General features: G+C 41.0%; 1 protein-coding gene across 1 annotated transcript in view; it reads left to right on the top strand.

Annotated features, from left to right (window-relative positions):
• LRP8 (LDL receptor related protein 8) overlaps positions 1-13,802 on the top strand; it is a gene marked incomplete at its 3' end in the record, with an annotated part of 176,937 nt that overhangs the window by 102,194 nt on the left and 60,941 nt on the right. The window contains exon 3 of the mRNA XM_080348443.1: positions 5,073-5,195. Within this exon, the coding sequence (XP_080204569.1) occupies positions 5,073-5,195 (123 nt within the window). The remainder of the gene's footprint in view (positions 1-5,072; positions 5,196-13,802) is intronic.

The raw sequence follows: 13,802 nt of genomic DNA, 5'->3' as shown, positions 1-13,802 counted from the left end.
TACTGGCTGCAAATGAGAATAGTTTGACGGGAGGTTTGGTGTTGATTCAAAAGTTGAAATAGGAGCAGGACCTGTGTAAAGGGATGAGGGTAGCATAACAAATGAAACCGAAGTTTCCAATGGTTTTAGTGTCTGGGGTTTTTTGCTTATTTGTTTTTCAGTCTAATTGCCTTCTTCCCTCTACAGTAAACCTGCCTTGAGTATATGAGGTGCAGAAGCTGCGCAGCCCCAACTGGCAGCACGTGCCAGAGACCAGCCCAATGGCCACTTTCTGCCCTCATCTCCCTCTGCAAAGCTGCAATTTTGACTGTTCTCCATTCAGCTACCAATTCTGTGAAACTTGTAGGAGTAGGCTTGTTTTTCACATCCTTTCGTCCCCTTTTAGAATTGGTGGAAATTGGACGACAGTTACTGAAGGGAGAAAACAGGGAGAGAGCACTGTCTGTGGGGTCTTCATGGTTTAACGTTCGAGGATGCTCTTGTCAGCCTGGTTTTCTGTTTGGATACAGATGCAGAGATTGAGCAAAACTCTTAACCTAAAAGTCCTGCATTTAGAGTCTGTTATTACTACAAAGAAGTTCATTTGGAGTGGGGGGGACAGGGAATCTTTGTATTAATTGTCCTTTACAGGCGAGTTGTAAACAGAAAATGTGCTTTTGCATGTGCTTTTATATTGCCACTGCTGTTGAACAACTACAGCTTTGTTCACAGAACTGTTGATGATAAGAGAGGAAACATATTCAATCTGCTCGTCAGCTGTGTTGGTCTGGAAAAATTAGGAGTAGCAATAAAAGAAGCTATTGTAGAGTGCTTAATGTTACAGATGTGCAAAATAGGAATAAACAGGAGGCATGAAGTGGAAATTGAATCCCAGAGGTCCTGGTATCTTCTAAAGAGTAACTGTAACGATATTCCTGGCCCATAAAGCCTCTAGAGCTGAGGCAAAAGTTAAGTGAGGTTAAATGAAGTGACCGAAGGGTTGTGAGGGTGGTAGGAGGATGTTGGGTTTTATTAGAAAAAGGAGGAAAGAATAAATCCTGGACCATTCTATTAGATTCAAATACCTATTTGGCTTTAGGGTCAGGGATCTGACCCTTCAAAGAGAGGTATTTTTGGAAGCTAGAAGTCACATTTAGATCATCCGTTCCCTGTTCCTAGCCAGTACAAGATTTGTTCCTTTCAATATATATTTATTTTCTCCAGTCTAATTATACATATCCCCAGTGACTGCTTTTTTATGAATTTCCTCTATAAATGTTCATATTCCTAACCAGTCTCCCTGGGTTCTCTGCTTTTAATTTGCTGCAGGGATGAACCCTGAATCCTTACTTGCAGTTCAGGATAAGAGATGTGAGTAATGGAAAGGAAAAGGACATTTTTGCAAAATGAGACGCTACACTGGTGTGATGCAGTTTAGTTTAAAATTCAGTGTATTAGGGTATTTTTCTGTTATGGCTGGATAAATTTGAAACCTGCGTTCTCCCCCTTGCCTTTCTTTCTGAGAGAAGCAGGAATGTAGCCCCACGGTTGCACAGTCACCAGCTTCCACCCTGGAGTTTCTGACACATCTGTCCAGCTGCAGATGTGAGAGAGGAAAAGCAGGTACCAAAGGCAAATCGAGCAAGAGTCAAAAGAAAGACAGTCCCTTTGGTGTCACTCTCTGCATCCACGCAGGAGAGGAGATGAAAGGCTCTGTGAACGCTTGGGTAGCCGCCTCTTTCCTTGTTCCAGGTACGGGTTTACCCCCCAGGAGCAGAGACACAGGGATGCTGTGACTACTTACTCTTGTTTGTTTATGTTCATTTTGAGGAGACATGGGAGCGGAGCTGCCTGGGCTGCTTACAGCAAAGGAAATGGATCTCAGGGGAACAATAAATTTTGCTTGGCTGTTTCGGAGCCAGGTGAAACCGTAAAATTGAACCTTTGTCCTCCCCATTGTCTAAAAGGGATGTATTTATTTATTTTACATTTTACTGCATCACTGAGAATTTATGGTGTGAGCCTCAATGAATTTTTAATAGAGAATTGATAGAAGAAAGGTGTATAACATGGGAGATTAATAGAAAAGGTTATCAGACTTGAAAGAGAAAAAGGAAGAAAAAGACAGAGAGCTGATATTTTAATTAACTGCTCCCTGCCTGCATTGTGATGCCAGAGACATGACAATTGAGTGCCAGAAGGTAAGTCTGGTTAGAAATAAAGTGATTCCAGTCTTGCGTTAGAGGTGAGAAATAAGGTAGTGCTTCAGTGTCCTCGCAGTTTGAATAATACGAGGCGCTATTTGTAACACAAAGCAGAATTTATTGGAATTAAGACAGTCTCCAAAGCTGTGACCTGATGTGTTGGAGAGTAGTAGTAAAAAGTAATAACAAATAGAGTATAGTATATATAATATAAATGATAAAAAGTAGAAACCATAAAAACAAAGAAAGAAATAGTAGAGGTAAATACAAAAAAAGCACATAGGTTTGAGCTTCCCTTGTCTTCCTTAATGCTGCTCCTTTAAGAGATTAGACAGCTTAGATTCAAACAAAGGACCAAATGTGTTTGCATCCTGCTGCTCTATCTGTTGATCTGGCAGGGGACTGTTGGACCTTTGGGTGGGCATGTGGATGGGGATGACACTTTTCCGATGGGCCGCAGTCGAGGAGCACATTAACACCTTCCAAATGATGCCCTGGGACTGTCAGTAATGCTTTTCTCCCCCTTTTGTGAATCTTGGCAATCTATTAATTGTGCTGCAGCGTCAGGGGAACAAAGCTATCGGTGCCACCATCTGCTGTGAGCAGGTTGGCTATGCTGAAGGGAATGCCTGTTAGGCTCCCTTCTCCTGCTGACCCCCTCGCTCGAGCTTCTGTCCACATGTCCTGGAAATATCAGTGATTAGGGAAAAAGGGGACATTTATTTTGAGGTGGGAAAGTAGTTGTGTTGCTCTCTGGATCTCTAGAAAATAAGTCAGGGGGCAGTTTTGCTATGGAAAACATGATATTAAGACATTGAGAGAGCTAGCATAAATCTAGATACATTTTAAAATTTACGTTTCTTATGTCTTCAGTGTTAAACTAGTCTCTGCTTTCTGGATGAAGATTTGATTATTTCATTTGTAGATGCCATAATCTTCCTCTAAGAGCAGACACCAATATTTTACCCAGTCAGCCTCATTGTGAGCTGTGGAGTGCTCTGACTTTGCTTATGTGTGCATATCCCATCTGTATCTGGTCAGAGTTTCTGACTGTTATATATATCAGATTGATTAAATCAGAAGTGACACTCGATAGCCATTTTCACAAGTTTTGGTGTTCTCACCAGAGATGTTCAGGAGAAGGTCTGTTCCCTCTGATAACGGATGTGCAACATCTTTGGAAGATCAGACTGGATTCTTAGTATGACTGATCTCTTGTAAAACTCTTGGTCTATATGGGATTGGGGTTTATTTTTCTATATTAGTTCATAATATCTGGTTCTGAATGACTGAAGGAAAATTTTCTTTTTCTTTTTTTTTTTTTTTTTCTAAATAGAATCTGGCTCATTTAGCAACAGAAGCAGAGTAAATGTATGTTCTCTTTATAAAGTGCATCCTGATAGCTTGTACAGCTGCTTAGCGATGCTTTGCAGTGTTTTCCTGCTGGATGCCTGTTCAGGGAAGCTGCATATTTTGTGCATTAGGACATGAATACTTGATTTGTGCCATGTAGACCTCTCCAGTACCTCAGCCAGTAATGCTCTTTGTTTCCTGCATGGGCATGTGATCGATGTCTGACACGGCTCCCTCCCTGACAGCAGCTCATGTAAGAAGAAAAGAAAGGAAAAAAGATCAAAACGTGGACACTTTCTTTGTTTAATGCTTTGAAAATGTTTGCTGGAAGAAACATTGATGTAGCAGTGGTGTGTGCACATGACTTACGTTAGAGAATAGATATGAAGTTGACACCTCGCTGTGAGAGGGCAGCTAAGCGGTGGAACAGATTGCCATGGGAGGTTGTGCTGTCTCCATCTAGAGGCTTTTTAAGACCAGACTAAATAAAACCCAAAGTAACCTGGTCTGACCTCAGAGCTGACCCTGTCCTGAGCAGGAGGTTGGACTTGATGACCTCCTGAGGTCCATTGCTACCTGAATTTTCCTGTGATCTTATTAAGTTGTGAGCAGCTTTGCAGAGGGAAGAAACAAATTTCACCACCACCACCACTTCCTATGTAAATTGATGGCTAACAAAGATAGAGAGCAGTTAGTCACAGGGTCTTGTACTTCGAGGGTGCTTACACTGAGCCATTGCTCGTGACTCCCATGGCATGGTGGTCCCATCCAGTTCCTGGCAGAAAGGCCATGGAATTCACTGTTGCAAAAGCAGTGAGTGATGGGTAATCACACTGAGGCCATGGACTGAAGGGGACAAATATCTGTAGATCACTCACTTTCTGCTGCAGTGGAAAGATGCTGATTTGTAGTACAGGGCACTGGTGGTGCTGCGCCACTGGCACAGAAGAACTGACTAATTAGTTGCTTGAGTTCATGTCTTGCATCTTTTTCAAGCCGTACATTAGTGCAAGCAAAGCAAAAAGCACCGAGTGGTTGACATTTAATGAAATGATTTTTAGTGTTTGGAGGACTGCTTTATGATCATCTACTATAGTGACAGATGTACTAAAAAGCCATGAATAGATTGCATAGATAAAAAACATTATTGCATAGATTACAGTACTCCAAAGGTGAGACTTGTTTATCTTACTGGTCTGTGAATCATGCAGAATGCTTTCTGCTCCACCTAGGCAGCAACTTTTTGTAGTAAAAGCCTTAGAAAATTATTTCGGAAAAGAACATCCCTGTCTTTGAATGTCTGGAAAGAGACATAGAAAAGTAAATCTGTTTTAAATAATAGAGGGATAAGAGTTCTAGCAAGAAGAAACACCCATCTTTTATACCTGTTTGACTGTCACGAAGAAGCAATATTGAACATGGGATGAATCCTCTCAATACAGGGTAGTCGGTATGGTACTTAGTGGGAACGCGTGCAGTGGAGGTCTTCTGCAGTGCTTATATTCATGCTAAGTACTTATTTTTTTATTCTTGCAGCAAAGAAAACTTGTGCCGAGTCAGATTTCACTTGTGACAACGGCCACTGCATCCCAGCCAGGTGGAAATGCGATGGTGAAGAAGAATGTCCCGATGGCTCAGATGAATCAGAAGCAGCATGCAGTGAGTAGCACACAAAAGTGTCATTCAAATCAGATGTTTTCTAAACTTTCAAATGTACTAGTTTTTCAGACTATGGTACAGGCAGCACTTTCTAGTGTGTACTTCTGTCTGTAATGGAATTGAAACATCTCTAGTTCTGTTGCAGTTTGTCTGGTTGTAAAGCCCATGATCAGCAGCAGTGCACAAAGATCCACAGTCACCTGGGGTCAGGGCTTTTGGAAACTCAGATTTGCAGTGTTTACATGGTAGCATATTGAGACCTGTCATCACTGCAGACAGCACTTCTGTCATTACAGAGGAACTTTGCAATGTTAGAGTATTGCTCTTTCTTTTTTTTGCCTTTGAGAACAGATGAAAGATGAACAATGTAATATAACTAAAGCTGAGAGTAAGTATGACAGATGTTAACTGCAGGTAACACCTTTTAAAAACCCATTGATTCAGTCAGTAAAAGGACATGCTTGATTTTTGTGTAGTGCATTTTATCTTGTTCTTTTGACTCTCTGAGGAGGTCTGTTTGGGCTCTGTTGTTCTAGAACTGTGAAGGGTTGTCTGATGTTGAGTTGAAGGGAATCCCAGGAATATTTTAATGAAAACACTAACTGAAATGTAGACTTCTATTTATGTGCTTACTTACATCTGCAGATTTGTTCTTAGACCAACAAACTAGTACAAACCATTCTATTGAATTTCCAGTCATTTACTTAACAAATACATCCCCATGAGCCAGAAGTGATAGTGGAAGAAGTATTTTAGTAGATTTCACCAGAGTGGGGCACATAGGGGACTTAAAATTTAACCATACTTGTATTTTTAAGACTAGTGCCAGTCCTGCTTTCTCGTTAATTAAGAAAGATGAATGCTCTTCTCTTGCATAAAATGAATGGAATCATTTTTGCAGCCATATATGGGCTACAGAAAAAATGACTTCAGTAACTACATTAACATATTTCTGTACTGTATGTGTTGGTCTTTCACCCTGCATCCTCCTTAGTCAAGAACTATCTTATTAATGCTGCTTCCACTACCTGATTGCCTGGAGGAGGGCTGCATAACGAAGCAGCTCCATTCCCTGCAGGTTCTGTCTACAAATCTATTGTCAGAGCACATAGCCTGGACCGTGCAGAGCTAAAATCCCCAACAATTTCTCTTAATCATCCTTCATTCCTTTTCTAGCCATTTTACCTTCAATTTTGCCCCCATTTTTATTCACCCTCTGGGGAAATCATCCTTAAAACTTAAGTATGTTGACCTGTGCCTCTGATTGTTGCAGCACGGGACTCCCATCCTGTGAGGAAAGTAATTTCTTCAGTTTTGTATGATTTTGCTGCTTGAAACCTTCTGAGAGACTGAAGTCTGCATTTCTGTGGTGGTTGTTCACCTTTTCAAAAAAATAGAGGGTCCTTGAAAATCTCCTTGGTGCTAATGGGAGTGGGCCAGTGTCACCTTGACCCAGGGGGAAGTTTGTTCCCATTCTGTAGTATATGCCTAACAGGTGAACTGGGAATTCCTTGTGAAACTAGCAGTACCTGTATGGACCAATTCTTAATTTGTTTTTTAAATAGAAGGACCTTGAAACCAGGTCAAAGACTATGGCATATGACATGTCATATTTTGTTTGTTTATAGCTGTCTCAAGCAAATCTACTATGCTTTGCCTCAGTATAAGATATTTAGGTTTTGTTGTGAGTTTTAGCCAAAATAGATCACTTTTTGTGTGATGGATGCTTGAACTTGTGTTTGACATTCACAGGATACTTATACAAGCCTTTGTCTGACTTGTGGCTAGCTCACAGGAGAAGCCAACGTTTCTGTGCCAGTTAAAAGCTTGCCTTCAAATCTTAAACATTTCTGCAACTAGAACTTGGAAGATTACTTGTTTTATAGGATTATTCAGATTTGAAGTTCATGCTTAATCAGATGAATATCAAGTAGTTTTAATCTTATGATTGTTGATAGATATAGGCTTTAATTTGCATGTTGAGGACATTCTTTCCAGATGTTTTGTGTCCTAGTCAAAGTACATGTCATCTCAAAGGCTGATCTCATCTGCTCTGCGAGGAAACAGAATCAACCTGGTAATACATAATCCCAGTGCTGGTTGTGAGTTTAATTCACATGTGTTTGGTGGTTTTCATTCCATCACTGGTCAAGACAGCAGTGAGTCATAAACCTGGTGGACTATTAATCAAGAAACTGGAGTGTTATGCTTTGCTCTTAGTTTGTGCCCTTAACGTAAAATGCTTAGTTCTTTGTGTGTGTAAATATTATTTAAGGACAAAGAAGAGGCTGTAATGACAGAAAATGTAGCGAGAGGCAAAATGTATAGTCGGACATTCCTGCATGGTCACTTCCTCCAGTCCCATGTTCTCTGTCCCTGGTGAAAGCAAGGCTGAGCTCCCTCCGTGTGGCTGAGAAACCACTGCAGGCCCTCAGGACTCTCTCATTTTCTGCTTTGAAGGAGTCTGCACTTGCAGACTTTCCCTGGGGAAGGGGCAGGTTGGGAAATAGAGATTTCTCACCTCTGGCAAGATCAAACTGCTTTATGAAATCAATTCATTTCAGACAGGCCATATAATTGCCAGAACTTCTGCCAGGATCTAGGGTTATTCCTCGATTAATGCAACACTGGGACACTGTCCATAGTCCATTCAAACCGGGGAGGTTAAGAGCATTGATAATGCTTACTGTTGCATTTTAGGAGTATTTCCAGCATAGAATGTGATGAAAACAAGGCAGTTCCTTGCAGCCTTTAGCCATCTGCTAAATGTCTTCTTATTTTCTGAATGTTTTGTAGTGTGTGTTTAAATATGCTCTCTGATTGGTAGTTAGGGATCTTTTATCTCCATCTCTAGTGCACAGTTAAAGGTAACAGTTTGTGGGTTTTGTTGGTTTTATTTGGGGTTTATTGGTGTGGTGGTTTTTGTGTATGTGTTTTGTTGTGGTTTTGTTTGCTTGTTTGGGGGTTTTTGTTGTTGTTGGTTGGTTTGGGGTTTTTGTTGTTATTTGTTTTAGATAAACCTGCCATAAAACCGAAACAGGACTTTGCATTTTCTGTTTCCCAGATCACTGAAGTTGCTCAGCTTTGTACCTAACAATATCCTCTCTAGGGATGTTACCGATTCCCAGGTATTTGAGACAACACGCCCTGTCTCCTGTTGGATACATTAGACAGCATCACAGCAGGCCTGACTTCTGTTGGACCTGTGATGTCTATGGCGTTTTCTGCTATTCGTGCAATTGTGTTTTTCAGACTGCATTTTCCTCAAGCCACTGACTCTGGCTGAGAGTGGTTGCTGTTCAATTCTCAACTGATGAGACTTGTCCCTGTTGTGAGTGCTGGTGCTAGTTGAAGGTTGGTTAATTTCTAGCATGGGCCGATTTTGGAAAAGTTGGTTACCCAGGCTTTTGGTTTGAAATGGGTTGTTATGAGTAAGAAACTGCTTGTATTTCTTTATTTTTCTTCAAGGCAGATCCTTAACCTAAACATGCTCTCGTATCCATAGGTTTGTCCAAGTGAATTATTCATGTAACATGTGAGTGTCACCACTAAACCTCAGTGTTCTGCCATCTGTCAGTTTTCAGTGCTATTATCTGGCTGCTAAATTTATTTTGTCTCATTTAATTTATTTTAAGGTTTCAAAGAAATGTGTCCCCTTTTTCTATGAGATGATCTATTCAGGGGCATCTTGTGGGCTGGATCTGTTGTCTCTGAAGTCACCATTAGAGATATTGTCTGTTTGAGGGGGGAAATGTGGTGGGTTTTTTTTCTGTGTAGAAGCAGAATGAGCCCCTAAATCAAGTGAAGCAAAACTGTGTGAACTCAGAAATTAGTGCTGTGTACAAGGCACAGAAGGGACTGAATTCACAATTTACGAAGTTGTGTTGACTGAGCCTAGGGAATGAAGGAGAGGTGAGGAGGAATTTAATATTGAAGAGAAGAAAGTTATTTCGAGAAACATACTTAATAAATGAAAAGAAATGGAATTGTGGGTGAGAGGGAACAAAGAAACACCATTTAGCTGCCCTGCAGCGGTGCTGCTGGTGGGGAAGGGGAAGAATTAGTACTTGGACATGCTAGCTTCCAGCTTTGTCTTCCTTGAGAAAGCCTTTTTGGATTCAGTGATTGCCTGACCCAAGCCTCTGTTGAGGACAGGTTGGCTGCTTGCGTGTAGAGCAAATGGCCCTGCAGGTTACATGCCGTGCAAATAGCCGGGGGAGAAGCAGGCTTGTCCTGACTGACATCGACCATGGCTGCTTCTTCTGCCTGCCAGGAGGAATTGTGCACAGCGGGTGCAAAACTGCCGTCGTTGGAAGGTGCTCGGAAATGATAATGGATTTAATCTTCCTCGTGCCAGCTTGTTAGTATGCAAGGAGCTCCCCACAAATCCTCAAAAAGGAGAGCAAAGTATCTGGAAGTAGTGGGAGTAGAGTTAGTGCCTCTGTCAGCCCAACACCTGTGACTCCCACGTACCTCACCAGCAGCTGTTTTGAGATACAGAAAATATTCTTGACCTCAGCGTAGGCTCAAACGCTGCGAATCTTATAATTGTTTGCTGCAGGGTTATACAGCAGTGAAGTGCCAGCTGCAGGGAGATCTTTCATAGCCTACATGTACTGTGCCATCGGAGAGTCCTCCATGGCCAGGGCCCCAGACTTATTTGTCATTGCTCTCACTAAAAGCAACTCAGTGTGACTTGGTGATCACGCACTGCTGATCTCCACAGGCTTTGCTTATGCATATGTAAAGATTCCTCACTATTTTCCTATCTAGTTTATTGAAGCTGAGGGAGGGGGAAGGGAAGTCATTTTCCTTACTGAGCTAACAGATACCTCCAGCAAAATGAATGGTATCCACCCAATGCTGTTACAGCACAGGTACTGAATCATTCTGCTTTTCTACAAGAAATTAACTTTAAATTTCCCTCTGAAGTACTTTGATTATTTAACCAGAGAAAAATAAAAACAAATGCTAACAAACAGTAACAGCACTGATGGGAACACAAATTAAAGGGATAGAGCAAGTGAAAATCTGGGCTGGCAAACTCTTGCCTTAGGACATTGTACGTATAATGAGATAGAGGAATGCAGGCAGCATAAACTCACCGCTTATTTCTTTATCAGATATGTGACATTTTCCTAGTTAAGAGCAGAAATTATTACACAGAAAGGTGTAGCAGAGTGTTATGAGGAAGAAAAAGAGAAGGAGAGACCTGAATTCATATTGCATTTAATAGAGGAATGATTTAGTAGGGCAGGTTTAATAAGCAGCAGTCCTGGAAACAGATTTTTAAATGGAAATGGAATATAAAAATCAAATCCTGAGTGTTGGTTTGAAATATACTGCCAGTTCATGCAGTCCCTTTTATTTTGAAGTACTTGTCACGAGTTCTTCAGGAAGATGTATCCAAACTCGACAATTGTATTTTTTTAATGGGTTATTTTCCATAGTCCTAGGTACTATATATGCTGATCTCTCACAGTGGTAATCAGTTATGCCCTCATTTTCTACTAAGTTGCCCAAATGCAAAATTCTGTAATTGTTGGTATTGCTCACCCTTCAATGCACAGCCCTCTCCTAGCTCCACGTTCACCCCAAAGGATATTATATCTCCATTATTCTTCTTTGATCCAGATCTCCTGCATGACTGAATTTGGTGACATTACTTCACTTTTGTGGAAAGTGACTTAATAAACTGTTCCTTGCCCTTGGATGATTTTTTTCTGGAGAAGGGTGCACTGTCTCATTCAGGGCATCACAGACACTGGGCCACTGAACTTCAAGAAACAAAATTAAAAAAAACAATTGGCCAAATCAACCAGGCACAGCCAAATCTCACGTTCTAGGACGTGGGGCAGTAACAGAGAGGATTCTTTTTTTTCTTATTTTTTTCCCCCCTAACGTTAAGAGCGGATTCGTTTGTGTATATGTGTTAAGATGGTGGGAGATCTGTAAATTAAAGACCATTCTGATGGATTAATTTGTTACAGATCATTCAGGGGATTGAATAAGGTGGTGATAATGTCAGATGTATAGCTGTGCATTTTAACAACACTCTCACTACACTAACTGGCTATTGCCAGTATAGAATACAGCAGCTTTGATAGCATTGTCACTGTCCCCCTGCAATTGTCCCCTCATCACTGTCCGTGACAGGAGGGTGGGAGCACTGCCAAATAAATATAGGACAAGGTACAGGATGTGGGGACACTTCTAGAGCTACTGGTGACAAGGCACAAAAGAGGCAATCTCATTTTCCAGATGCCCAGACTGGTTTGTAGGGCTAATAATGAACGCTTTGTTTTGTCGAGGTAATCAAATTTATCGAGACAGAATAAAATTAAAACACCCCACGATCATCTCTCCATGAAGTCATGGAATAATTTAAGATGGAAGGAACCTCTGGTGTTCATCTAGTCCAATTCCCTGGTCAAAGTGGACCCCTGTCTTCATGTTTGACTAACCTTGTTAATGGTAAAAAAAATATCCCAGTGTCTCACCAGAACTTCCTTTATGGCAGGACGTGTCTGTCACCTCCCATGCTGTCAGTATGCACCTCTGAGAACAGCCTGGCTCCTTCTTCTCTAGTCTCTCTCATTTTGTAGCTGAAGGCAGCAATGAAATCTTCCTTTAGTCTTCTCTTCTGATGGCTGAACAAATGTTGTTCCCTTAAACTCTCCTTCTATGTAGTCTTTCTTTTCAGATTATTTTGTCAGATAATTGGCAATGACACTGCTACAACCAGGATACAGTTTTTGCATTGTTCACTCACCTCTGTTAAAGCTTTAGCATATGCAAAATATAACTTAATTAATTTTATGCCTCTCGTATGCTCCTTAACTTCCAGGTTTGCTTAGCAGAGGGTTTGTCCTGGTTTTGTTAAAAAACAAGTTTCTCTTTCAGTGAATTTTGCCTGTCAGCTAAAGCCTTCATATTAACTGCATTTTCCTGGAGAACCAGACACATGTTTTGGTAAACCTAGCAATGGAATGCAAACTTATTGATAAGCATGGATGAACATCTCGCGAGAGGGGCGACGAGAAACAACTGACCAACTGTGTATAACATTCCATTCACGTGAATACTTCATATAAAATGGGAGATCACGAGGATCTCGTCCCTTTTTCCTCTTTTCCCTATGGCCGACATTAGGAGAGGACCTTGCTAGTCGTCCCTGCGAACTGAGGCCTAGTGACAGACTGAATCCAGCTCTGGTTGGCTGTGGAGTCTAATCCAGGACTTTGGGTGCTGGCTCTGCAGTTGCTGAGACTTTCAAGATTGGTTTTGTATATTTTGTATTATTTTCTCTATTCTTATTAGTAGCATTAGTAAAACATCTTTAATTTTTTCCAACTCTCTTCTCTCTGTCCTTCTTTTTCTCTCCCGATCACCTGTCCTGAGTGGAAGGGGGGAGAGGGAGGGGCAAAAGGGGGAAGTGGGGGGAAGAGGGGGTTAACAATACATCTGCCAGGGTTTTATTGTCACCCCGCAATCTTAACCCTCGACAGAGTTCCAGACTCTTGAAAACCCCTTTCCATGGAAGTGTTGAACAGGACACTAGAGATGGATAAGACTTGTTGAGGCCTGTTAGCAGACTAGTAATTCCCTACAGATTTTGGTTTATAGTCCAGTGCATATTTTTAAAATCCTTTTTATCCTAAGTGTATATCACTCTTTAAATTCTCACAAACGTACCTTTATCTGTGATTTAATCATCCTATCTCAGCCAGTGTACACTTGCTTCCCAAGTGCCTCTGATTCCTTAACCACTGAAACTGCATTGCATGCCTCCAGGTGTGTCCTTGTTGAGCAACCCCAAAGTGACCTCAGTGTCCCAAAGGATGCAAAAACATAGGGACTGACACAAGCAGTCCTTGTCAGGGTAAGGAACCAAATCCATTTTTTTTCCTGCATCCTGTTCCTTTTCTTGAAGCATGAAATTATCCTTTTACATCAAAGGAAATGCAGCGAACTCAAAGCCTAGCTGTTTATCCCTAGCCGTCAGACAACTTGATCTGTGGCTCATGGGCAGTGAACTACATCTCCTTTTTGATGATTATATTGCTTTGGTGGTCTCAGCATTTTAAATACCTAGAGATGTAAATTAATTTAGGGTATGTAATGATTGTGCTCCAATTCTACCAGTGCTAAAGAGTTTTAAGTAATACTTGTTCAAAACAAAATGTATTTTTCCTTCAAGGGAAGATGTTTAGAGCTTACATCTCAGAAGTGACCTTTTTAGAGGGCTCAGTTCTATAAGAAAACCAATAGAAAATAGCTATTGAGTCCTTTCTAACATTTTTATTGTTCTTTTCCTAAGCAATGTTACCTTGTGGGAAAGTCACTTTTTCATGTAGCATGGCAACATTTGCAGTGTTCCTGTACCTCAGAATGACTTTGACCTTTTGCTAGTTGACTGCTACAAATATTTAATCACTAGCATTTAAATATTTTCCCGATTGGTCTAATGCATTCATGAAGTTCATAAACAGGAACGGTCATAAAAGAGTTTGATGCTGCCTTTTTATGGCTATCATTAGTCTTGCAGTTATTTCAATAGGAGAGAATAGCAGGAAGATGAAAGTTGAGTATGTGAAGTTCTTGTAT

The sequence above is a fragment of the Nesoenas mayeri genome, assembly GCF_963082525.1.
Source record: "Nesoenas mayeri genome assembly, chromosome: 8".
Lineage (NCBI taxonomy): Eukaryota > Metazoa > Chordata > Aves > Columbiformes > Columbidae > Nesoenas > Nesoenas mayeri.
The sequence above is the reverse complement of the archived record's forward strand: the minus strand, read 5'-3'. Positions and strand labels throughout refer to the sequence as shown.